We start from the raw sequence: 27,599 nt of genomic DNA on the forward strand, positions 1-27,599 counted from the left end.
TTTGTTGTTAAAACAAAAGAACACAGATTTAAATGAAATTACTTAAAAATGAAGTAGGATTTTTTTCTTTTTTTTTTAAATGAGATTACAACACTAGTGCTTTTTCATGTAAAGTGGCTGAAAAGCAGCATTAGGAGACCAGCTCTGTAGCTGCTTTCTTTGCAGCTATGCTACGCAGGTCTGAAGCAGCTCCCATCAACCTTTGTTTTCCAGACTGCTCCAGATCACTGTGACAAGACTGAAAAAAATTACTGTAGGATTCAAAATCTGATTAAGTTTGAGGAAGGCTTATGAGCTCAGGTAAACAAAGAAAGATGCTATCTGTGCTTTCAAAACAAGCCTGATTTCCAAAGTTTACTTTATCTCTCAGAAAGCAGAGATCCAGCTCTCAAGCTACACTTTATACAGCCAGCTCATACACTATCACTCTTGGAACCAGGGTTACAGAACCACAATCCAAATACCTCCAGCTCTGTTATCATCAATGCAACATAGATAGTTCACATGGCTTCCAGGCCACATGGCTTCCAGGCCATGCCTCCTGTGTTTGTCTTGCTTGTTTTGAACTCTAAATGTAGGAAATACCAAGGAGCCTGGTAACCACAGAAAATCATAAAGACAGTACTATCAAGCTTCCTCCTGAAATCCAAAGGTTGAAGAGCATGCTGCAGTGTCTCTGTGTGATCTAAATGGAACCAGTGTGTTCAGCTGAACTCAAGGTGTTGCCATACATCTCACAGCAGGTTGAAAAACCTCACCAGAATGCTCTGTAGATCTCATGCTGAAACCTACATGGCCATTACCTGGAATTAGCCATGCCTTACAATGAATAGCTCCAGAGAAGTTTAACAAACTGACTGAAATTCTTTTGAAGTTCTACCAATTTCTGAGAAATTATGTCATATAACAAAGAAATCTGTTGTTATGCTGCCCAGTTATTCTGGCTGTTAATTTCACTCACTGCTTGAAAAAAGGCATAAAAAACCCATACAAACTAATCAGTGAGATGTTTTTTTTCAGCCTGGAAGAGTGATACATATGTGTATACTTCTGTGCATTAGTAATTGAAGCAGTTCGTGTGCAATCTCACTTGCAATATCTTACTTTATGCTGAAGAAACATGTTACAGGCTATAAAATCACATTATCATGTCAGCTGTTAATAAGGAATGACAGAAGTTAAGAAATCAGATGATTAACATGTCTTCTCAGAAGATCACACTTTGATAAGGAAAAGTAAAAAGTAATCTGGGAAAATATGAACCTTCAATTCATGTTGCATATTAAAATATTACTTTTCATTCAAGATGTTAAAAGGGAAGTCACAGGGGGAAACCATGTCAGGATGCCTTTCCTTTCATGATCAACAGCAGGAAAGATGCTTCTATGACTCTAAACAGAGAATCATTTTGAAGAAAATGTTTTCATTTATGGTTACTCTAAAGTTAAATACTTAGCCCAGTGAAGAAAAACGTACCTCCTTATCCTGAATATTTGGATCTGCGTTGTTTTCCAGTAACACTACCATGCAGTTAATGTAGCCACCATAAGCAGCACACTGCAGAGGTGTTCTACCTGCATAATCCTGAACATTAGGGTTGATTTTATTTTCTATCAAGATTTGGCACACATCAGCATTTCCTCCCAGCGCTGCCCAGTGAAGGGGTGAATGACCATCTTGGTCAACCAAATCCACTCTTGCCCCACCTGTAACAACAAATACATTCTTGAACGTAAAAACAGTTTTGAATGCAAAGAAAAGGAAAAAAAAGACAGTACAGATAAGTATTTCTGAAAATAACTTTAACTTTGTTATTCAAATCTTAAAGCCCAAATAAAAATTGACTGAGAATGAAACAGAGTGAGAATCAGGCATCTAACCTTTTTACAAGCTTCCAAGTATTCTCTCAGATGCCCAGGCAACCAGCAACAGAACAGGGGGACACAGTCTCAAGTTGTGCCAGGGGAAAATCTAGGCTGGATGTCAGGAGGAAGTTCTTGCCAGAGTGATTTGCCATTGGAATGGGCTGCCTGGGAGGTGATGGAGTCACCGTCCCTGGAGGTCTTCAAGAAAAGACTGGATGAGGCACTTAGTGCCATGGTCTAGTTGACTGGCTAGGGCTGGGGGATAGGTTGTACTGGATGATCTTGGAGGTCTCTTCCAACCTGGTTGATTCTATGATTCTAGCCTTTATTTGTTTCAGTCAAACTTTTACGTCTTAACAACAATATAACTTTTGAAAATTAGACTTCAGATAAAATCTCTTTTTAAATCTCTAAAGCAAGCAAGATAAAATACTCAAACTGAAAGAATGACATGAAAAAAAAGCTTTATTTTTTTTCTAATTCAAGCATGCCAAGACTCTTTTATGCAGATAATGACTTTCTCTATGTGTTCTTGTAAGACAGAAAAACTTTCTACAAAAATAAAGCCACTGTAAATACAAAAATTTAAACCAACCAGCAACAATGACTGCCTGTATCATAAAACATTTGATTAAACATAAATCAGATTGTGATACTCAAGCTTCTTGCATCAACCAAAATGAAATGGCATAGAGGGTGGGAGGAAGAGCTTAACAGGAGATTAAGAAATGCTCAGCAGATCAAAGAGAGAAGCAAGTTTCCAGTAAGAAAGGCTGGCTGGTGGAGAATTTGGAACTTGTTAGCCCAGATACTTCAACTGTTCATAAATGAGATAATATCTCAAGTAGGAGGAAGACTGCTTACAGCTACTTGGAGCATTTTCATTAGGCTACAATGCCAGAATTTTGCATTTAAGATACCACTGTTGTTTGCCACACTTCCTATACTTCAGCAGAGTCTTTACAATTAAAACTGTGCATTGTTACTCTGTCTGCGAGTAAAATACTGCTTATAAAAACACAACAGGAAATACTAATGATCTAGGATTTTTGATAGCTACTTTCACTGAAAAATAAAGATTCACTGAAATAGTCAGAAAGTTTTCAAAGAGGCCTGAAAATGCTTTCTCACAAAGAGAGGAAAGCATAATTTAGTTTTACTTATTGGAGAAAATTAAAGAAGAAAAACAAATGCTTGCTGGGGGAAAGAGGTAATTTGGGAGACCAGAAATGTACTTCAAAAAGGCTTGAGCAGAGAGGAGCTGTGAAAAGAACTGTCTCAATTTTGAATGGTCTATATTTAACATTTCCAGCCATTTTGCACAATGTTCTCATAATCTTTTACACCCACTAGTGCTGTTCCACAAAAGGTACTTACAGACAGAACTTGCTTTAGGGAATTAATTTTCTACCCTACCTCTTGCTCAGCTATGCTGTTTATTTCTCAGTCCCACAGAAAAGCAGGTTTGTAAATTCATAACAGCTGACCTTTAATGAGCGTTTGTATCACTTCTTTGTGCCCCATCTCGCAGGCTCGGAAAAGCGGGGTATGTTTCATGACATCCAAAGCATCTACCTGTGCCTTGTGCTCCAACAGCAATTTCACTGTGCTGACATGGCCAGAAAGGGCAGCAGCGTGTAATGCTAGAAGAATAAAGTAGTTGGAAACAGAAATCACAATACCATGAGCTTTAGAGGTTTACAACTACTACAAATAAAAGTGAACTTCAATCCTTTTACTGGAAAAGATGTTTAACAATCACAGGAAACCAAAGGATCTTACCAAGTGATCACTAACCACATTTTCTTGTTAAACAAGCAATAAGCAGAAAAACTGTTAACCCTGAAGCATGTTTCTAACTTGTACAAATAAGATTTTTAACCTTAACATCACCAGAACTGCTCATACTGAGGATCAGTGGACGGTTAGCAGCTTCCGATTAATAGAACATAATGTGATCTGCTTTTGCCTCTATTTTACAGTGTTCCTTACATCACCTAAGTGCAGATCAAACTGCCCACTGCCAGTGTTATTTCTTCAGTGATTTCCTGAAAATATCACCTTATTTTCTTTTTTTTTTCCCAAATAAGCAAAGCTGTCTCAATCAAAATTAACTCCAGATAACTACCCAGCTATTCCCGTCCACAGCCTTTTTTTTTCCCCTACAAGAATTACTTGAAGAAAATTTCAGCAAGGCCATCACACTTCATACACTGTTTTCTTCCAGAAAAAGATGATGGAATGACCAGGTGCTGCATTTTGTGTCATCACTACAATTTTATGAAGCTCAGTTGCATGAAACAAAAACTATGCAAACTGCATCACCCTACTCTTGCAGTTTTCTTTGCCCTCTCATATTTGAATTATTGCAGACTTCATTGAGTCCAAGCCAAGAAATAACACAGAGCTTCTTTAGCTGCTTTAGATCTCAGAGGTAAAGGCAATGGTGTCCCATAACTGAAGTTGCCACAACCTAACACAGTATCTTCTGGGATGGAGTTGAGGAAAATGCTGACATGGCAGTTTGGGCAGCCCATGGTTCTTCTTGAAGGAAAGGTGAACTATACATATCAATGAGATTTCAGACCAATGGAGGACACAGACTGGTAATTTCACCTACAATTTGACTTCAAATTGTTTTGGTTATTTCCTACAGTCAGCAGTTGAATCAGATTATCTACATTTCCATACTGTCTTACACATAGAATGACAAAACAGATGACAAAATCAAAAGAAGTTAGAAAGAAAATGCAAAAGGGTGCAATTCATAAATATGCATTTTGCAAAGTGATTTCGTATTTCCCCATGAAATTTCACAAATATTCACCCTTGGTGAGAATTCAGTCTGTTCTTGCAAGTGAAATATGGGGCTGTAAACAGTACTCTAACGTCTCTACTTATTTAATGTTAAAACAGGCAGGGGCAGGATCCAGCAGAAGCATTATAACGAAAGATACACCACAAAGGTCAACTAGAAGGAACTGCATCTTGAACCATAGCCAGAATATCAAAACAGTCAGGCTTTTTGTATGTGCCTGGTACTGTTTACCACTGGTACGGCCTGCAAGCAGCATATGAAACAGTAACCCAGCACAATCTGTTACACAGGCACTACTACATAGCACTGTGGCACTACTACACAGCACTGTTGTTTCCAGTCTGTGAATCAAATCCAGCTGAAGTGTGCTGCTTTAAAAGAAAGTTCTCAAAATTAGCAATAATAGTAGAAAAACGAGGCACCTCCTACAAGAACTGGGGTCACAGTGACAGTATGAGTGGTGCTGCCTTTAAGATGACACTCACGTTTAAGCAGAGGCACTCATCACACTGGTGAAACATTATCTGTAAGCAGCAGGATATGCAGCAAGAGCCACCCACTCTAAGTGGGTGGCTATCAGTAGAAGTTTGACAAGAATGAGATTCCTGCTGCTTTGTACATTTGGACGAGCTGGTCTTCACGGTCTGACCTCACAGTAAACTCTAGGTTCTGGTTTTTGTATTGCACTTCTTATGAAACCGAAGGCAGTAAACCACTCCATCAGATGACACATGGGGTGAGTAGCACAATACAATAGAGAAAGAGCTGCTGTGTCAGCTTGGCCAGTTCTTCCCCCCTATCACTCATTCTGACGCAGGCATCTTGTTTCGCACTTGGTGCTCAATATTTTCTTGTAAGCCAAATTTTCTCTGATGGAGTCACGGTGACTGAAGAGATTCTTCAGCCAGCTGGTCACAATAGGCGCTTTGTTCAGCCGACAGACAGAGCCCTCTCCATTGTGCGCAGTGACGGCAGAGCTATAAAGCTGCCCCTGTAATGCTCCTGCAGAGCTGATCTCTGAGAGGAGGGAAATTCCTTTCCCTTGGTGTCATTCTCCTACACAATACGGAGAGTCTGGATGTTCTAGCAAAGCTGAATGGAGAGCTAAGTAAAAGCGAAAGGCTGCGTTAGCGCAACGTTATCACTGAGCTCCACCGACTCGGCACACACAAGTAAATGCAACCTTGAACTCTCCTCAGCAACTGCATCCCAGGCAGGGTGGCATGAAAACCACTTTCTATTACGGCATAGTTTCTTGTCGAAATACAAGGGTACTTTTCCTTCATCGAAACTTGGGAATGATTTAGAAGCCTCACAAAGAAAGAAAAGGGTCTGAAAGAATGATTTACTGGTGGGCTTCCTTTCAAGTTCTCAGCTCACTCCAATAAAGCCCGTGCTACTGCACATGCTTGCACAATGGGAAAGCTCAGAGCGCTTGACAGCAAGCAACGAAGGGCATCGCTCCACTTTAGGAGTATTACCGCGTTCTACCCAACAGCAGTTTCAAGTAAAGGGCAAATCTATTCATTTACTCGGATTAAAAACTCTACAACAAAATCAAGACTTAAAGGTGATTCCACATCACTGCTATGAAAGGTTTAAGACTGAAAGATAACAAATCCAACCACCTGAATTATTCAAGCATGAAATCCACACCTGAGTAATTTCAGATACACAGCATGTGATGACTCTCTGCAAAGAAGAAAACCCCTTGTAGGGACATTTGCCCAGTGACTGTATCAGTACTGCATCTTAAAGTTTGAAACAAATACTGTGAAGTATTTAAAAGGCAATTGTCAGGACACAGCAAATACAGGTGAGCCTGAAAAAAAGATGAAACAAGACTAAAACTGTAGAGTGTGTAGGTTGTAAAATCATTTCATGAAGGCTGAGGTTTTACTTGTTGAACTGTTTCTTAAATAAAAAAATTACAAATAGTCATAAACTTGGAGAGACTGATTTTTTTGTTGTGTTAATTTGTAAGAAAATCCAAGCATCTACATATTCCATACCTAAACAGAATTCTATGCTAATTGTATTTATCATTTTGTGTGGTATGGACCCAACGCAGCACTGATGGAAATAAACAATGGCTTTTTTAACTAAGAAAGTGTTACTCATACGTGACATCTTTCAAATCATGAACCACACAACCCTGACATTGCATTCATTTACTATTTGCATGCTGTTGGAAGTGTGATCTGAAAACAGAGAAGCTGTTAAACTCCTATCTTTGGGTTTTTTTTGGCAAGTTCTCTAAATCTAATACGCTGCTTAGCTACTTTGTGTGTGTGCAGCCAAAAGATAAAGCTTGAGTATACTTCAAAACAAGATGCTGAAATTCATATACATTTTTTTTTTTGTTTAAAATAGCATAGCTTTCTTTTCAGGAAATATGCCCTCTTCTGTATTACTCATGAATGTGTGCTCTATCAAGCTGGCTATAATCTCACTATTTACCATACGCAGGTATAGATTTTTGCACTTCTACATTTGTGACCTGACTGTGACTGGCACAGGGCAGTTCATGACCTCCTCCCATGTAGCTTATCCCTAAAGCCCCCTGCTACCAGACCCCTCCAACTTATGTCAAATATCTCCACATTCTCTGGTGTTGTTTTGGTTTTTTTTAATTCAGCTGCCATCAGCACACTATACAGCTCCACTACTTCTGCCTGTATCTCCCAATACTTTGGAATACATAGACCCTTCAACACCTGTCTCTCTGTCAGAACTGTTACTGCATGTTTTTTGTTAAGAATAGTATATAGGCACAATGTTTCTACCATAAATTTTTACATTTTTTTCACTGAAGAAGACAAATTCACAGTTGCTGTAGGAAATTCTGAATGCATGATTTGCAGTACCTGAACTCCAAACTGCCGTGTTGCATACATACCGTAATGGGTTGATAAAGTTGGGGGATCTCAAGTGTAATCTCTTGTTTGGACAAGAGGAGTGCAATAGCTCTAATTTTTATTACACCATCTTTACAAATAACTATGGTACTTATGATTTTCATGATGATACTGTAGCCACTTTACTGGTTAGCTTGCTCTATATTGTCTCTAATTACTTATTTACTGACAAGTAAAGTTTGTTAACAGGCTTTTTCAGGAGGGAACTTTTTCTGCAATTGTATTTTGTTTCATTCTTCAAAATATGCAACAGCTCTTCCTTTCCCAGGATTACAGATCTAACTCAATTGCAGCACAGCACTACATTTCTTTGTGCTGTGTTGCAAATGAACTGGTCCAAAAGGCACAGAAAGGATTTGCTTCTTTCCCACAATAAGGCAAAGAAGTGACTCACACACACAACTGAACTAATGCAGAAATATTTTCAGGGTTAAGATATGCATCCAGGAAAAGACTAAGACAGCTCTTAACTACGGTTTTTATTTAGTGGAAACCACATTAACTAGAAACATCCAGTGGATCTTTACTGTAAAGCATCTTACCTGTGCCAGCATATTTGTCTGTCATATTGATATCAATATCCAATTTTAAAGTCAGCATAGTCTTAATGACATCATCACTGCCTTTGCCAGCTGCCCACATGAAGGATGTTCTTCCCTCAAGATCTGAGTCATCTTTCACAGAAGGATGTTTCAAAAATACTTCCACTGTTTCCTGAAAAGATATGCCACTGAAATTAGCATTAAAAGGAATCTGTAACAAGAAGCTTGTGTCTCATTTAGCTGCTTACGAAGGATATCAAAGCTTCTTCTTCCCTTTTCATGTTTATGGAGAGTAAAAGCTCAACAGGAGCACTGTATTTTCTGCTAAGACCTTTTCCTCTTTGTTGTTCACAGTGCATCCTTTACTATGAGTTTAATGCTATTATTTATTTCATTCTTTTTTTCTTCTAACTGTCAAACATCATGTGTTCATCATAAGGAAGTAAAAGACAATATAGTCACTGTGAAGAAAGCAATGGTAAAAATATCACTGGCTTGTCAAAGCATTACATGTAACACTACGATGCTAAAATAATGTTCCTTCAAAATCATCTCCTGAGATTATTTTTTGCTCCAGTTCTGAATATGACTGCACATGCAAATAGTTTGCCAAAATACAATAATTTGATTAATCAAAGGGAAAAAAAAAGTACTTTAGGGGTAGAATAGGACATATTTCATAATATCAACAGGTCACTAATTACTGAAATATTAAAACCAAAAAAAATGTTCACATCAAGGTCCAGTCTTTCCACTGTAGTTGTTACAATAAAGTCTCTATCTAAACCAAAACAAAAAGAATTACCTCTTCAAATGCTGTATTTGTATTAAGCTTTCAGCAAACAAGCCCACTTCTTTAACCTCCTGTTAAATTCTTAATAAGTCACATAGAAGATGAGAGAGGAAATCACAACTGTTAGAAAAAAGAGTTAGGGGAAGATTTTTCTGTCTAATTCCTTATAAACATTGTGCATTTAACAGCTGGTAAATATCTCTGTAGAATCACTTACAGGCTAGCCAATAAAAAATGAAAAAAGTAGTTTCATTGCTTTATTTTTGTATTTCAGTATTAACACTATTTTATCTTTCCCCCTTGTGTGACTCCAAAATAGCTCTATCACATCTCTGAGAAGGGTGAGAATTCTTTGGATATAAGGAATCAGAAGCTGTTTAAATACCCAAAGTCCTGCTGAGTTGCTCAGATTTTTTTAAAGTACTACTTACTATTTCATCCCTCTAAAGAAATAGGAACTTTCTTATGTATCTTATGCTGATGTGACCTAAGATCCTAAAAGCTTCACGAATTTGGGTCCATATCTGAGATATCAGTTTATTATAAAAACGTCCAGCCAGAAATAATGAGGAATGGAAGCATTAAGCCTTCCACAGGAACCAGCATATGTGTCTAGTTTTGTGTACTCAACACTGACCACCACTACACCTCAGACACAAACGGCTACTCATTAGGTCAGCAACTTGGCACCTTATCACTACTCTACACTACTCGATGTCCTGCAGACTAAAAGCAGTATAAAGGCTGGACCTTTTCAATACTAATGCACACACCCTACAAATATAAATAAGATCTATATTTTCCTATTAAGTTTTAGCAAAGTAGCATTTCTTACAAATGGCCTTTTCTTGTCTTCTTGGAGATTTTAATGGTAAAAAGTGGATGAAAATCTCAGAGTGCTGTAAGAGTTATTTTCCAAAATGTTATAATGACTTGAAAACAAAATTAGATTAAATTAGAAGAGGATGGTTAAAAACCAGGAAAACAGAAATATTAATCAATCAGTTTAACTCCACAAGTACTTTGTCTTGGAAAATCACATATTTTATCTCTATTAAAAAAGTGGAAGCAAAGCTGGAAAACAATAGTTAGGGAAAGAAGTAAACATGCACTACTTCATTCTGTCAAGAAACTCTGAAAAATACTAAATATTTTTGAATATTCAAAAATGAGACAGGGCTATCCACATTTCATTTACTAGCTCAATCTGTGCAAGTTTAAGAAAGGGAAGTACAATGTCTTGAACATCTCAGAAAAAAAAATCAGAAGAGAACCAAAATATTTTGAATCCTTCATTTTGCACACAAAAATCAATACTAATAGAGCAAATGCCTTCACACATGTGTGAGTGGGGAGGCAGGGTGTTACCTGCCTCCCCACTCTTTGGAAAATCACCCAGACTAGACCCAGTGGCTCTGGAAATGGAATGAAGCTTTATGTTTACAGCTTAGCACAATATACAAGCAGATATTTACAATATATACAGAAATATAGAAGTTAAAAAGTAATACAGAAACACAACTCCCCTCCCAGAAATCTGAGTCCCCAGGAGTGGCTCCCAACTACCTTTCCACCTTCCTCCCACCCCTCTACTTTACCCTGGATCTTGCCCTACACTTAAGGTAGTTTGGAGGGTCAGCCGGGGGGCTAGGAAGCAGATGGATTAGTCACACAGATGGCAGGTTAGGTTAGAGAGAGAAATTCAGCCCAGAGCCCAGACAGAGAGCAATTCCCTTATCCATGTTTATGTTACTGTTCTTATACATCTCAGCACGCCTATGAGTGCAGTAGACATCACCATTGTTTCCTTTTCACAGCCTGTAATCTAATTCTACCTAGGCTCAAACTAGCACAATATGAAATTAAAAAACCTATAAAGGATGTTTATTTAGCCCTCCTGTAGGATCCATACACCAGCTAGATCTCAGGCAGCCTATTTAGACAGTTGTATTGGGTAACTTTTACAACTTTTCCTTCTATAAGATGTGAGGACAAATAAGTCTTGAAAAAGATTGTCACATTAATTAAGTGCTGCCTAAGTGTCTTCAGTCTTTAGAAACCCAAAAATGTTCTACTAGTACAAGCTAACTCACAGGAAAACAGCAAAGAACAAGATACTGAGTTGTAAAGCAACACAAATATTTGTAATAAACATAAAACAATAAGCTTCCTCCTCATTAGGGACTAAGAAATATCACATTTTAAGTGCAAAACAAATCACATCTATCCACACTGGGGCAGATTAAAGAGAACAACAATGTTGTCCTCAGACCATTGATATATATAGATGCTACTGCCCAAGCAAGCATGGATGTGTCTCTACTCACTATGTATATCACAGAATTGCTGAATGTTAGGGGCTGGAAAGGACCCAATCCAACTCCCCTGCCAGAGCAGGATCACCTATACCAGATCACACAGGAACACATCCAGGCGGGTCCTGAATATCTCCAAGGAGGGAGACTCCACAATGCTCCTCGGCAGCATGCTCCAGTGTTCTGTCACCCACTGTTATATTGAATACAGTTGTGGGAATTACTCAAGGATTTGCATGTAATCAAGAAAAGAAAGCAAGCAGTAGTGCTCAGAAACAACCAGAGAGATTAAAAAAGAGAGGCACCAGACATAACTTAGGCATGCATGAGCAGGGCTCTTGGATACATGACAAGCTAAAAAAGGCTGGCAGATCTGAATGAGTTTTTCCTGTTTGATTCTGGATGTAAGATGGGAAACATTACATTCATTGTAAGTACACAAGATTACAAAAGAACTTCTGATTTCATCACCTACTTTATTTTCCCACAAAAACATAGATCATGTCATAGTTTGGCTGCTTGATGGGATCAAAAGGCAGCAACACAATGATATTTCATACAACTAAATCAAGCCTGAAGAAAGTGAACATGAAAAATTGTTTTTAGGGCTCTATCCATATAGAAAAAAAATAAAGAAAGAAATATAATCACCAGGCTGTAAATAAAAACATTTTAACTTTCCCATGAGTCTGTTTCAAAGTAGAAAGAAAGGCTTTTACAGCATAAAAATCTTAGGCATGAGACCCAAACTGTACATACCATCTAATGGACAATAATCAGCATCAATATAAGAGTCTCTAAAAAGGTGTAAATTACACCCCAATGGAAGTGTGAATTTAAAAAACATCCTATGGTCTTAAGGAGACCACCCTCAAAAACTCCCACCAAAATCCCAATACTCACTCTCACAAGGAATTGAAGGTAACAGCTACATTGGTCAGTTCTCTCTCTCAAAGGTACTTCTGGATTTATTAATTTGTTAACTGGTTCTCAAGGGCATTAAAATTTTACTGGGTTCATGCAAATTACCTAGCTTTACAAAAATTAACTTGTGTGTAGGCAAGTAAGATCCAGATTAATATCCCTGTTAAGAAAATGATACTATATGAAATACATAACTACATTCATTAGCCACTGAATAACCCTTTCAGTAAAGGGAGGTTATTAATAATACAACTGAAGAAAGTTAGATGGGAGCTCTCAGCCTACTGTGCAAAGTATAATTGAACTGTGAGAGACAGTGCAGCATGAAAAAAAACTTCTCTCATGTTCCAGTCTTCAGGACTACTTTTATAGTAGCATTCTTCCCTTGTACTCAACACTGGTCAGGCCACACCTTGAGTACTGTGTCCAGTTCTGCGTTCCTCAATTCAAGAGAGATATTGAGATACTGGAAGGTGTCCGGAGAAGGGCGACAAAGCTGGTGAGAGGCCTGGAACACAAACCCTATGAGGAGAGGCTGAGGGAGCTGGGAGTGTGCAGACTGGAGAAGAGGAGGCTCAGGGGTGAACTCATTGCTGCCTACAGCTACCTGAAGGGAGGTTGTAGCCAGGTGGGGGTTGGTCTCTTCTCCCAGGCAACCAGCAACAGAACAAGGGAACACAGTCTCAAGTTGTACCAGGGGAAGTATAGGCTGGATGTTAGGAGGAAGTTCTTCACAGAAAGAGTGATTTGCACTGGAATGGGCTGCCCAGGGAGATGGCGGAGTCACCATCCTTGGAGGTGTTCAAAAAAAGACTGGATGAGGCACTTAGTGCCATGGCCTAGTTGATTGTACAGGGCTGGATGATCTTGAAAGTCTTTTCCAACCTGGTTGTTTCTATGATTCCATGATCTATGACCATCAATCATTAAACTGCTGAGTTTTATACTTAGCTGTTCTGTATCTGAGCTTTGGGAAAAAAATAACTATTCTACCAGTATATAAGAACTAGGCTGTCAGAGAAGCCAGTTTTACTAGATCTGAATTTAAAAAGCACTTAAAAATATTAAAAACTTTAAAAAAAAACAGTGTTCATGAAGGATTGCTCTTTAGCTATGCTTTACGAGACAATGGATCATTCATAAAAGCAAATATTCAAAAGTTAATCACCTTCTTGAAGGCAAAGACTGGTCTAACTGGTGCTGAAGCAGCTGTGTCAATACTCATACAAGTGACCCTACTCCAGACATCTTACAACTGCTTAGATTTTGTTATAATGAACTGTAAAAAGTGAAAGCTCTGTAAAATAGAATGTGCCATTCTACTGAAGAACCACAATGAATATTTGTGTTCTGATGCTAGCATATAGATCAAAGGCCTTTTCTTGGCAAAGTAATGTAGGTTTTGTTTTTCAAATCTATTTTTAATAGTTAGAAATTAACCACATTTGTATAACATAGTAGAGGAAAACTCTGTACTAAGCTTGTGCAGACAACTCTGTTTATAGGATTTTAAAAAGCTTGTGCAGGAAACTGTGTTCATATGATTTTAAAAACAACTCAAGCACTTTGTTGCCCTGTAAATGTTTCAGCAAAACATATTCATTTTACATTTAGGGTATGTGCTACTTACAGCAAAGTTGCTCTGTGCTGCATAATGCAGGGGTGTTGCACCTTGGCTATCAGATGGGATAGTTCCAAACTTATTTCTTTCTAGTAAGAGATGGACAATCTGTGCATGACCTGACATAATAAAAACAAATATATATATTGAATCCTACAGTTAAACATTTCCCTGTATTAAAAAAAAATCCACAAAAAAACCCCCTCATAAAACAACCAATCAAAACAACAACAAAAAACCCCACCCCAAAGAACAAAGGAAAATGAACAGACCAATAAATAATAATACACTTGTGATGTATCTATTATAGTCTAAATATAAGAGAGAAACATTAGATTTGATATTTACACTACTAAGGCTGATATGCACATTCTCCCCAATAATGTTGCCATACTCTGTATCCTCGAGAGGCATCTGTCATTTGGACTGACCTATGAATAGGAACATGTGGAAAACACCAGAAGAACACTAAAAAGAAGAGATGTGATGTTGCTAAGTCCTTTCCATCTCAAGACCATAAGAAATGAACTGAGGAACATTGGAAAAATTGGGTTCTGAGTGCAGTCCTAGCAGGAAAATCATAGAAATGCTGAACCTGGAAAAAGGATTGACTGCCCTTTCAGAAGGGTTAACTCTCCTGGGGGAAGTGGTCTTGACCCTGACCCCAGGGGTGGGTCTGAACACTACCAGGTGTAGTGGTTAGTCCACTCCCACTTCTTGTCTAAGATCCATAAAAGCAGGGAGACTTCCTGTTTTCTCTCTCTCCCTGCCTCCCTGATTACCAGTACCCACCATCCTATTTCTTGCTGCTCTTTGTTTTACCCACAAGGCAGACAAACCATTGCCATCAAATCTGGTTGTATTTACATATTTTGTATCTTCTTTTCCCTTCTCTATACCTTTATAACTTCCCTACCTCATATACCTTTTATTTATTGTTAAACTTTTCCTCTTTCAACTTCCAAATCAAAGTGAGAGTATTTATTGGAGAGTGCTTACCTTTCCTCAAACTAGCACACCTCTCTCTCTCTACATCTAATTCCTTTTCTTTGGGAAAGAAGGGGGAAGAGAGAAGGGCACCCTATAAATTGTTATTGGTTCTATCATCTACAATTGAGTCTCTGGGAAATTTAAATTAGAACCGAGACAAGAACACAACTAGAAAAAGGATAAGAGAACTCTTTAACTAGGACAGGTCTACCTAAATTGTCTAGAGAAAGAAGGCCTGAGAGAGTTGAAAAAAACCCACATTTCTGCTTGGTGCAACAGTAAAAATTTGGTGCAAAAAGGGATCTCACTTGGCCATTAATGCAAACATTACAACTCAGTTATTGAGGTCAAGAACTGTCATTTATATAGGACATTTATTTAGAAGAGATGTTACTTGGCTGGGCAGTCATCCAGCAAGATCTGGACAGGCTGGAGTGCTGGTTGAAGGCTAACCATATAAAGTTCAATAAGGACAAGTGCAGGGTCCTCCATCTGGGGAGGAATAACAACAGGCACCAGTACAGTTTGAGTGAGGGCTGCCCTTCTGGAAATCAGCTCCATGGAGATAGAGCATGGTAGAACTTCCTGGTGGACAGCAAGTTCTACCATGGGCCAGCAATGTGCCCTCGTGGCCAGAGAGCCAATGGCATCCTGGTTTGCATCAGGAAAAGTATGGCAGTAGGTCTAGAGAGGTTCTTCTCCCGCTCTACTCTGCCCTGGTGAGACCACACCTGCTATACTGTGCCCAGTTTTGGGCTCTCCAGTTCAAGAGAGAGGGAGACCTGATGGAAAGAGTCCAGCAGAGAGCCATGAGAATGACTGGGGGACTTGAGCATCTCCCCTACAGAGAGATGGAGAAACCTGGGGCTGTTCATACTGGAGAAGAGAAGACTGAGAGATCTCATCAATGTCTATAAGTATCTGAGGGGTGAGTGTCAAGTGGATGGGATAAAACTCTTTTCAGTGGTCAGCAGCAATATGACAAGAACTAATGGCTACAAATTGGAACGTAGGTGGTTTCTCCTCAACATGAGGAGAAACTTCTTTACAGTGAGGGTGACAGAGCACTGGAAAAGGCTGCCCAGAGAGGTCTCTTTCTCTGGAGACTTTCAACACCTGCCTTGATGTGTTCCTGTGTGAACTATTCTAAGGCATCCTACCTTGGTAGGGAGGCTGGATTTGATGATTTCTGGAGGTCACTTCCAGCCTCTAAAGTTCTGTGATTCTGTGAGGTTTTATATTTACTCAAAAAAGGTATCAAGAGCACCAGTGCTGTAAGACAGAATCACATGCAACCTATCACCTTGAAAAGAATATTGGTGGTTGTATCTGTGCACTGCTTGAAACCTCCCACTGTTTACCCATTTAGTAACATTTTAGACTCTACAAGAGATAACTTGATACAGCACCCAGTACTGAATTTAAAAACAGAGCCCTAAAAATTGACCATGACTTACCAATCAGAAGCTCCCCATGAGTATATGCCACTTAGAGACCTCATCAAGTCCACAAAGGATTCTGGAGGTCTTGGCACATCTTCCCTCTCTATTTCATACTGATTAGACAATCCATTTTTCCAACAGACAAAACTTCTATCTTAACTACAATCAATTTCCAAACATTGTAAATCTTGCTTCTTGAGCAGAACAAATCCTATGACAGTTAAAATGTTTCAGTTTATCTGTAAAACTTCAATATCCCTCCTTGAATGCACATGAAAATCCGAGAACATTTTCTTTTTTAATTCAATAAACATAATCAAACTACACGTATATTGTCACTGGAGTTGCAGTAACTTGCTCCAGTGAGCAGTCTGATCCTTTTATTGGCATTCTTTGTCTGTATTGTCCCAAGGGGTCACGAGGATGAAGCTTTGTAAAAAAAGAGACAGAAGATTCTTCCCTTTCATTTGGTGTTTATTTTTAACTGTTGCATATAGGAGAATGAAAATATGAGGTCAATTTTTTTCTAAATCATATTACCTTTCTGCCTGTCATTTTATGAGTTGCATTTGCCTGTATTTAGACTATTTAATCAATTTTTCATATAGTGTTCTTAAACCAAACAGTGCAGAATCCACAAACACAAGGTTATAACTTGCAGAGCATCTGAGTCTCAGGGTAGCAATGTGAATAGAAAAAAAAATGATCTGAATAAAAGTTCTTCTCAGATCTGATTTGATTATCATAATATGTCTGATGAAGAGCTTGTACTAGGACTATAAGTGTCAGCTCTGCCATTTTTCTCTTGTACACTGGGGCTGACATTATAAGATTATCTGCAGTTTCTTTGTGAGAATCTTTTTAAGTCACTTGTCTATTTTGTGAGTGGTAGTTTAGTAAAAACTAGATTATATAATCCACAAATCCACTTAACTTGGCACATGTAAACTGCAATACATTGCTGTAAAGTGAAAGTGAACAAATGAGTGATAATGCCACTGTCAATGGTTCCACACTATGGAGCACTCACTCCAGGCAACCCCTATGTGATCATCTTACATATGGATCAAGAGAGGCTGCCAGCATCAATCCATATGCTGTCCACAACTACCTGAAGGGACATTGTAGCCAGGTGGGGGGTGGCCTCTTCTCCCAGGCAACCAGCAATAGAACAAGGGGACACAGTCTCAAGTTGTTCCAGGGTAGGTCTAGGCTGGATGTTAGGAGGAAGTTCTTTACAGAGAGAGTGATTTGCCATTGGAATGGGCTGCCCAGGGAGGTGGTGGAGGCACTGTCCCTGGAGGTCTTCAAGAAAAGCCTGGATGAGGCACTTAGTGCCATGGTCTAGTTGACTGGATAGGGCTGTGGGATAGGTTGGGCTGGATAATCTTGGAGGTCTCTTCCAACCTGGTTGATTCTATGATTCTATGATATATATTAAAACATTCTCATTTTTCAGATTAAAAATAAATACAATCACAAGTTCTGGTATTTTCTTCATGCACTGCAATGCATAGTTTTGCATACCCCACTTCAGACACCATTGCTCCACAGTGACAGGGAATTCTTTTCTCACTTACAAACAAAGCTATATGTGCAAGAATAACTCAGTATAGCCCAATTGTTATTAAATCACAAGCATGTATAGACTGCTAAAGTAATGCATTTTACAATGCTTTGCAGAATCTGAAACCAAAAAAAAAAGGCAACACAGAAACTGGTCTAGCAAAAACTATTATTGTTCTAAGAATTACTCAGCATAATGTCAGGCTGGAAATAATTAAAAAACAGAAACAAAGAATAAAATCCACAGTCAATTAATTACTAAATCACTTCAACATTGCCCATCTTACCAAGCAAGGCTGCCCAGTGAAGAGGGGTTCGAAATAAGTTGTCATAAGATGTCACATTGCAGCCTTCATAGGAGGTCAGGACATCAACAACTGCCACATTCCCATCAGCAACAGCAAAATGAAGGGGTGTTCTTCCTTCATAATCTTGCCAGTTAAGCAGAGATTCTGTAGGTGCAGCTTCCTTTGAAAAGAAAATATTTTTTAGAAAAAAGTCTTTACAGATTTCAAACTTTCTTCAGTCTTATAATGAGATAAATCATCCTTGTTTGGTAGAATAGAGCTCTACAACCAATGACTTCTGTTACAGTAGAGGCTAAATACTTCTGTTACATACAGGCTATTTTAAACTTTCTTATGGAATTAAAAAATCCCCAAACTTAATTATTGTACAAGATCTGATTTTCTGTAGTTTTACCAGTCTGTTGGACAAGTGGCTTCTTGCACTGATCTTTAAAAGACTAACTCAGGCTATTGTGGAAATAACTAGATCTTCTTGCTCGATTTTCTAAGTTGAACACACCACATGCATCTCCATAATTTCTCCTAGAATACTCCCCTTTTAGAACAAGTTAATTACCATACTTCATCATTTTCAAACCACATGCCTATCAGAGTACTTCTAAAGGAGATGTCAAGGTCTCTTGCTGACAAGATAGAAGTTAGAAAGTACTTCTAATAAAGCACCTACTTATAATATGTGTAACTTTGGAAACAAAAATCTTTAGAAGAATCAAGATCAGCCATTTGATCACATATCATAGGCACTGAAAATGATAACTGGACATTTGATCAGATCTTCTTAAAAAACATGCTAAGTTACTTTCACATAAGACCTCTAGCTATATAGAATCATAGAATCAACAAGGTTGGAAGAGACCTCCAAGATCATCCAGTCCAACCTATCCCCCAGCCCTATCCAGTCAACTAGACCATGGCACCAAGTGCCTCATTCAGTCTTTTCTTGAAGACCTCCAGGGACAGTGCCTCCACCACCTCCCTGGGCAGCCCATTCCAATGCCAATCACTCTTTCCGTGAAGAACTTCCTCTTAACATCCAGCCTATACTTCCCCTGGCACAACTTGAGACTGTGTCCCCTTGTTCTACTGCTGGTTGCCTGGGAGAAGTGGCCAACCCCCACCTGGCTACAATGTCCCTTCAGGTAGTTTAATATTATGGTGATTTCCTCTTTTAGCAACTAATTTCTTTCTCAAGCCAAAAAAAACCAGAACAGGCCAAAATGAACATCATCTTAGCATTGCAGAGATTTCCAAATGGCAAGTATCACAAAGGCCCACAAAATACAAACTTCAAACTTCACTTTCCAGTAAAGAAAAACCAAACAACTAAAAAAAGAGGTATGTCTAAAGAATGTGACAAATAACCAATAGAAACTCTGAGTGCAGTTCACCAAATATCCAGAGCAGATTCAGGATTTCACTGAAGTCATGGGAACCCTGTGAGAGAAAAGTCCTGAGAGCTTTGCCTTCCAACCCTAGAGTGGATTTAACTCATGATAACTAAGAAAAACAACTCTCCTGAAAATACAGAGCTATCCTGTATCTTGCAACACACTTATGAAAGAGGAAGGAAAGATTGTGCTCAGTGCAAACCGTTGGCAGTTAAAGCAAGTGTCTGATCTCTTCTCAATAGATTAATTGCAGTTTTTTTCCTATTTACTTCAGTGGGTGCACAAATAGGCCATAAAATCACTTATATCTGCATGATTGGAAATGCAGCAACTATTACATAGAAACTGAACATCTAATAATTGAGAACAATAAATCAAGAAGCAGAAAGCTGGGACATTCCCGAGCTATGGGTTTTATGCAAATATTGATTGACCAAAGTTGTATATTCTCTATGTTCTCTTTAATAGATAAAAAATTAAATTCATTTAGAGTTCTATTTAACCATGTTTCCAAAGTGCAATCTGGCTGCAGTAGTAATGCCAACTGTGCAATACTCTGACTCTTTGTTTCTTACTATCTTACTTCCTAACAGTGTCAAACCTTCTAATACTTGATTGATATGTTTTCTAAAGTTAAAAAAAAAGCATCAGGTTTAGATATTAGTTGTTAGCCACGTTTGGCTAGAGAAAAAAATTAACATACTTGAAACATCCTGTAGTTCATTACTGTATCAGGTCACTAGTATATTAACAGATAATCTAATAAAAACATTAAAGATTGATACATGTGAAATCTCTTAACTAAAAATAGCAAGTTAACATTGTTAGAGGCAGAAACCACAATAAGCAAAGCACAAATAACACTTCTTTAAATAAGGATTCAAACCCACTGATGAGCCATTACAGTGAAAAGTGAAGTTTTATGTCCTTCCCTAGCTTTAACAGTTCTCAAGAGAAAGCTAACTGACAACATGCTTCCTTTCTGCCTATTCAAAGAGCTCAGTAGGGGGAGTAGAGAGCCCACTGCAAAAACTCAGAAGTCATCTTTAGGAGAACAACTTTTAAGAACGACTGAAAATAAAGGATGATATACACAGAAATTACTCCTGACATTTCAATTCCACTAGAGCAAAACCTGTTTGAACAAAATGAATAAAGAAGAAAACAAAACCTTTTTCACATTGCTTATAATTTATTGATGTGATCTGGGAAGTTAATTATCAAGCCATCTAAAAGCACAACAACATACTAAAAAAATTACTCCTTAAACTCTCAGCTCAAAGTCACTGATGTTCCTCCAAAAATACACCCACAGTCGAAGGTGTTATTTTTGCCAAATGGTAAGGGATCTTTTAATGACAAAGCCACAACTGATATTTCAGTCTAAAAGTATTTGTGTTTTGAAATGTTTGGTCACTTACACTGAAATTTTATAGGCATTTCTGCCTATATTCAAGAGTATAGTTTCTTTGGATTTTAGGTAGGTTTAGCATAAAATAATCTATAATGGAACTGTTCTAAATTTTTAAGCATAACAGACAGTAGAAACAGAAACTACACATTTTTCTGCACCAATCAGAACAATGGAGTTCTAAGCAATAATGGAAAGTGTTGCATAAACAACTGTCATGCCTCTTACCATGAAGAATAAAGAAAAAGATACAAAATAGACAGAGAGTACTAAGGAGTTACAGTATCACAGTATCACAGTATTATCAGGGTTGGAAGAGACCTCACAGATCATCAAGTCCAACCCTTTACCACAGAGCTCAAGGCTAGACCATGGCACCAAGTGCCACGTCCAATCTTGCCTTGAACAGCCCCAGGGACAGCGACTCCACCATCATACTGCTTCCATCATATTAATTGAAACTTATTCTGTTCTTTTCTCCTTAAATCGTCCCAATGTTTTTCATGTAACCAAGCACTGCTGAATCTGGAAAGGTGGAAAAGGAAGTAGCCATGAGAGGATCTCTAGATCAGAGTTTCTCTCTACTTCATATTTACTTTCTAAATATGTCATGAGTTCCATTTTTGCTGTATTTCATGGATCTCAATATTAGACATACCAATTTGTGCATAACCATCACCCCTGCAAAACCAACATACTTCTTCAGCGTTCAGTTGAGCTAAAGAGTTGTTTGACAGTCCAATGGGCTAAGTACTACACAAGCATAGAACAGAAAGATGGCCCTTAATTTTATGAATGCATGAAGACAACAAATGGACACATCTAGATGGCAGAGCACAGAAAACCAAACCATATTTTTTCAGTGTCACAGACTATGGTTTCAGTAGCAGTCAGCAGCTTAACTTTTGTCAAGCATCTGTATAGCAGCACCAGAGAATTCTGAGTAGAACATTACAGAAAAATGATTTTCTGGGGAATTCTTCCAGGGTTAAAGATAATACAACAGAAACAATAACAGTGTTGTTTTTCATAACTTAGTAGGCAACAAAGTCTACCAATGCATATTGATCAGTGGCAGATATCAGTGACCACTATCTCAGCAATGGCACTTAAGCTGACAGCTCACGGCACTGTATCATGAAATCAAAGATAAATGATTTGTCTTGGATGTGTTTAAAACAAATGGAGATGCAACAGTGAGAAGGAGTTGTAGGCCTTTTGCACTTCTATCACAGCATTCTTGTGAACTTAGAAATGGCATTATGTGAGTTGAGACAGAAATTTTTACTCTATGGGTATGTTAGAAAAAGCATGCAGGGAGATTGTGAAAAGGCAGGAAGCTAACCTGCATAGGAAGAAGTAGAGAGGAATAAGAATCGAACATGAAGACTGGCCAATACTAGAAGAGTAAGATGGCTAAAAGCAGTTAGGAAAGGAGTGGAAGATTTTGAGCTCTGCAACATGGATATCTTCAAGACAAGGAAGAAATGTACTTCAGTTTTGAGAGAACTTACTAAAGGATTAAACTCAGAGGTAACAACAACAAGTAAAGGTATTTAAACACAGCAATAGCTGTTCAACAGATTGATTACCTAGTAGCAATGTATCTTTATCATTAGCTTTTGTAGCATATGCTGCAAGCTAAATTACTTTTGTATTTAAACTTGTTAATATGTATTTAATCAATAAGCATATAGTGGAGTTTAAACAATCTACTTGATGCATGAAAAAGTCTAGAGAGAATCAAGAACACAGTCTTTTAGCTGTCAGAGTAAAAAAAAAACAACCAACCAAACGAAAAAGAACCAAAATCCCTGGATGTGATCATGATTCTGTATTACTTAAAGAGAATCTTTGAGAACACATTCAGTAAGGAAACAGGTATTTTTGACCTTTTATGGAGCATCTTGTTGGGATATCACAGTAGGTACAGTGCTAGCCTTTGTATTTTGGATTAGGCTGCCCAGGGAGGTGGTGGAGCCGCCATCCCTGGAGATGTTCAAGAGAAGACTGGATGAGACACTTAGTGCCATGGTCTAGTTGACTGGCTAGGGCTGGGTGACAGGTTGGAGGTCTTTTCCAACCTGGTTAATTCTATGATTCTATGATTTGTGATTAAAACTAATAATAACACATTCATGTTTTCGCTGCTACTGAGCAGTGCTTGCGTAGCGTCAAGGATTTATCTCTTTCATGCTCTGCCTTGCCCAGCTCCCCTGTTCTCCTCAGTGAGTGGGCTGGGGGTGAAAAAGAAATTGGGAAGGGACACAGATGGGACATCATACCCAAAGTGATCCAAGCCATATTTAAAAAAAAAAAACCAACACCACAAAAAACAAACCCAAACACATCCTCCCCCTCAAAAAAAATCAGGGAAAAGAGGAGTCAGAGGCTACTCATGGTTACACCATTTGTCTTCACAAGCAAGAATTAATTTTCACTTTCCTGGGAGTGGCTAATATCTGACTGCTGATGGGAAGAAGTAAATAAGTTCATTTTTTTTTGCACACAGGCTTTGTTTTCCACAATAAAGCATCATGATTTTCATCAGGATTTTTCTTACCTTCCTTCTTTATGTGCTAGTTTGAAGCTAACTAGAATGTTTTGGTGAGAAGATTACAGGCTGTGAAAGGGAAACAATGGTGATGTCTACTTCACTCATAGGCTTGCTGAGATGTATAAGAACCAAAGGGTAAATATAAAGGGGTCGGTCGTCATGCTCTGTCTTGGCTTTGAGATGCATTTCTCTCTATCCTCACCTACCATCTCTCTGATTAATCCACTTGCTTCCTAACCCTCCCTGGCTGACTCTCCATTCTTCCTTTGGCACAAGGCAACATCTGGGGTAAGGTAGAGGGGTGGGAGAAGGTGGAAGGGTGGTTGGGAGCACCTTTTGGGGACTCAGGTTTCTGAGAGGCGTGTTGTGTTTCTGTATTACCTTTTACCTTGTATATTTCTGTATATAACTGTATATATATAAATATTTGCTTGTATATTGTGCTAGCTGTAAATATAAGCTTCATTCAATTTCCAGAGCCAGCGGAGTCTAGTCTGGGTGATTTCCAAAGTCAGGGGGGGAGGAACACACAAACCAGCACACTTTAAAAACTTGCAACTTTTAAAAACAACTACTTTGACTATCCAACATTTGGAAAAAAATCTGCTTTTGAATACAGCAATCCTTACCTACTTTTCAGCAAATTTATTTCTCTAATGTGGCATGAAAGTAGATGGCCTGTGCAAATGAAAACTTTGTGGCAAAGTTTGGTTTGTGACTAATTATTTCACAGCTGAGCCCAAAATACAAATACCTTGAATTAAAAAAAAAAAAGTATCAGAAATACAATAATTAATTTGTCACAGGAAGCTTCTCAAAAAACTACTATTTTTTCAGTAAAAAATAGTATCAGTAACTGTAAGGTTATAAATGGGATCTGGAGAAAAGCAAAGGAAGTTTTCATATGCCACAAGTTCTCAAGTTGTAAGCTAATCAGGCAAACAGACATATAAGTCAGTGTCCTTAGCTAACAACCAATATATACCTAGGTCGAAAGACATTTGCAAGACAAAGATATAGAGAGATTGTTCTAATATGAGAGAAAAGACACTTCTGTATCTTTTCATGTTAGTCAAGTTCAGGGATCTGCACAGGATAAAAATCAAGTTGAGCACATAATTTCATTGTATGCATTGTAAATGTCAGTGTAAAAAGTGAAACCAAAAGATTGCAGACAGAGAAAATAGGCCATCAAGGAAAAAAATATTTACTACACTATAATAGTTGGAAAGTCTCTCAGTAAACTGATCTTGGACTGACTACTTTGACCTGAAGGACTAAATAAAATGATACTATTCAGTACAGTCAACTATAAATAAACTTTAAGATAATCATAGAATCAAGCAGGTTGGAAGACACCTCCATGATCACCGAGTCCAACCTAGCACCCAGCCCTAGCCAGTCAACTAGACCATGGCACCAAGTGCCTCATCCAGGCTTTTCTTGAACACCTCCAGGGATGGTGACTCCACCACCTCCCTGGGCAGCCCATTCCAATGCCAATCACTCTCTCTATGAAGAACTTCCTCCTAACATCCAGCCTATACTTCCCCTGGCACAACTTGAGACTGTGTCCTCTTGTTCTATTGCTGGTTGTCTGGGAGAAGAGACCAACCTGGCTACAACTTCCCTTCAGGTAGTTGTAGACAGCAATGAGGTCACCACTGAGCCTCCTCTTCTCTAGGCTAAACAACCTTCAGCTCCCTCAGCCTCTCCTCATAGGGTTTGTGTTCCAGGCCCTTCACTAGCCTTGTTGCCCTTCTCTGGACACGTTCCAGCACCTCAACATCAAGACACACAGTAGATAATCAATGTATAAGATGCACATGAGATGGGTAGTACAATTGACTACTTTTAATTAGGAGAACCTGCAACACTTTTGTCCTTTCCTTCCCCTCAAATGAATAGTTTCACACATCAAACTGAGAGGATATATGTAGTCCATAAGTTAGTGCAGAGATATTTACCCATTGAACTTAGAAGAAACCTCTTCAAGATGGCAAAAATATTTAATACAATTTCTTACAAAACTCTAGATTTTAGGAAAAACAAATTCTTTCATTCTCAAAGAGTCAGTGGACTAAAATTAAAAATACAATGAGAATAAAAAATATTTTCAGAGTTAAGTAGCAAATATAGAAAGTGTTAGACTAGAACTTCTTACCAGGATACATTTCACTGTGTGAATTGCACTAGGGTCCTTGTTGTTAGCTGCCCAGTGAAGTGGGATTTTTCCTTCAATGTCAGGGATTCCAATATTTGAATCATGTTTTATGAGGAGTTTCACATGCTCTGGGTTATTGTAGTAGGCACTCCAGTGCAATGCAGTTTGCTGTAACACAATATTCACAAGTTTTACAACCACATTGAAAAATTAATATGAGATGAATATTAAAGTTAGTTAGAACCTGAAACATTCTTTAACTGTATTTTCCTGGAATGAATGAGATCACCTATTCCAACCTCTCCACAAAGCATACAACCCCTCTCCTCAAAGCATAGTCAGACAGGTTGATCAGAACATTGTTGGACTTTTAGTTATCAACAGAGAGACTAAAACCTCTCTGAAAAAAAAAAAAAAACAAAACATTTCCACAGTTTGATCTCCTTCACAGAAAAAAAAGCTTTAAACAGAATTCATTATATAGCAATTTATTATATGTGTCCATTGCCTCTTGTTTGTTCACTGGAGACCACTCACAGGAGTCTGGCTCCATCTGCTTTACTGCCTCACATGAAGCATTTATACACATTGATAAAGTCACCCCTGAACTGTTGCTTCTTCAGGCTAAACACCTGCAGCTCCCTTCAGTCTCTCCTTGATATCAGATGGTCCAATCAACCAACTTTGTGACTCTCCACTGGACTCCCTCCAGTGTGTCTATGGCCTTACTGTACTAGAGAATCCAAAATTAGACACAGCATTCCATCTGTGGTGCCACCAATGCTAAACAGAGAGGAGGGTCCACAAGTAAAACCAGCTTTAAACAGTGGCTATATGAGAAATGTCTTGTTACACTTCATTGAAGACTGAGACCAGAGCACAGGTACCCAGGTTGGATGACAATTCAAAATCAGTGGAAAACAGACTTTAAACAAAACTGAACGAGAGATCATCTACTTGAGTAAGAGCAGATACTTGCACATCTTTGCTGCTGAGGTCTGAATTACATTTAAGCTCTGCCATTGTACATGAGACTCACACTGAGCAGCACTCATGCTTGGAATTTAAGTAATTCTGTCAGGAGATTAATTACTTTGTATAAGGATTTCCTGGACTACGGCAAGAGAATATTATTCATGCCACTCAGCCAGCCAACAGGGCAATGCTATTTGGCACAGCAATTTCAGACCTGGAGAAAATATGAGATTGCTATTACAAAATCATGTCTGTTTTACAGTGATTATCTGAAGCAGGCCTCAGCACCAGAAATGCGCTGTTGAACTGCAGTAAATTGTTTGGTCCCTCTTCAAACTGGAAATCTCTTAGAACACAAACTGCTGGAGAAGCATGTAGCAAGATTACTCTCCACTAGAAGAAAATGGTACTGAATATTGGCACTGGATTTGTATCCATTTTGAGCAAAGGTTTTGACTTTCTGCACTCTTCCTTCATCACTCAGAACTGAAGTTGAATACTACTGAGTCTAATATCCATAGAAATCCATGCTCCTACTACCTATTCCTGACTGCCAGTGGCTTTTTACAGGCATTATCAATGCTTACAGTTACATAAGCAAATCCCTGTGAGAGGTTTTTTCGAAACAGAAAAATGTTCATACATTAACAAGTATCACAGTATCACAGTATCATCAAGGTTGGAAGAGACCTCACAGATCATCAAGTCCAACCCTTTACCACAGAGCTCAAGGCTAGACCATGGCACCAAGTGCCACGTCCAATCCTGCCTTGAACAGCTCCAGGGACGGCGACTCCACCACCTCCCCGGGCAGCCCATTCCAGTGTCCAATGACTCTCTCAGTGAAGAACTTTCTCCTCACCTCAAGCCTAAATCTCCCCTGGCGCAGCCTGAGGCTGTGTCCTCTCGTTCTGGTGGTGGCCACCTGAGAGAAGAGAGCAACCTCCTCCTGGCTACAACCACCCCTCAGGTAGTTGTAGACAGCAATAAGGTCACCCCTGA

General features: G+C 38.6%; 1 protein-coding gene across 2 annotated transcripts in view; it reads right to left on the reverse strand.

Moving 5' to 3' along the window:
• Positions 1-27,599, reverse strand: part of INVS (inversin) — a 112,390-nt gene that overhangs the window by 31,367 nt on the left and 53,424 nt on the right. For both annotated transcript variants that reach the window (XM_064150083.1, XM_064150084.1), the window contains exons 4-9: positions 25,623-25,790; positions 18,082-18,262; positions 13,806-13,915; positions 8,144-8,315; positions 3,353-3,508; positions 1,477-1,706 (exon numbers count right to left, since the gene is read on the reverse strand). In XM_064150083.1, coding sequence (XP_064006153.1) covers positions 1,477-1,706; positions 3,353-3,508; positions 8,144-8,315; positions 13,806-13,915; positions 18,082-18,262; positions 25,623-25,790 — 1,017 coding nt within the window. The remainder of the gene's footprint in view (positions 1-1,476; positions 1,707-3,352; positions 3,509-8,143; positions 8,316-13,805; positions 13,916-18,081; positions 18,263-25,622; positions 25,791-27,599) is intronic.

This window comes from Pogoniulus pusillus, chromosome 10, assembly GCF_015220805.1.
Source record: "Pogoniulus pusillus isolate bPogPus1 chromosome 10, bPogPus1.pri, whole genome shotgun sequence".
In the NCBI taxonomy this organism is placed as follows: domain Eukaryota; kingdom Metazoa; phylum Chordata; class Aves; order Piciformes; family Lybiidae; genus Pogoniulus; species Pogoniulus pusillus.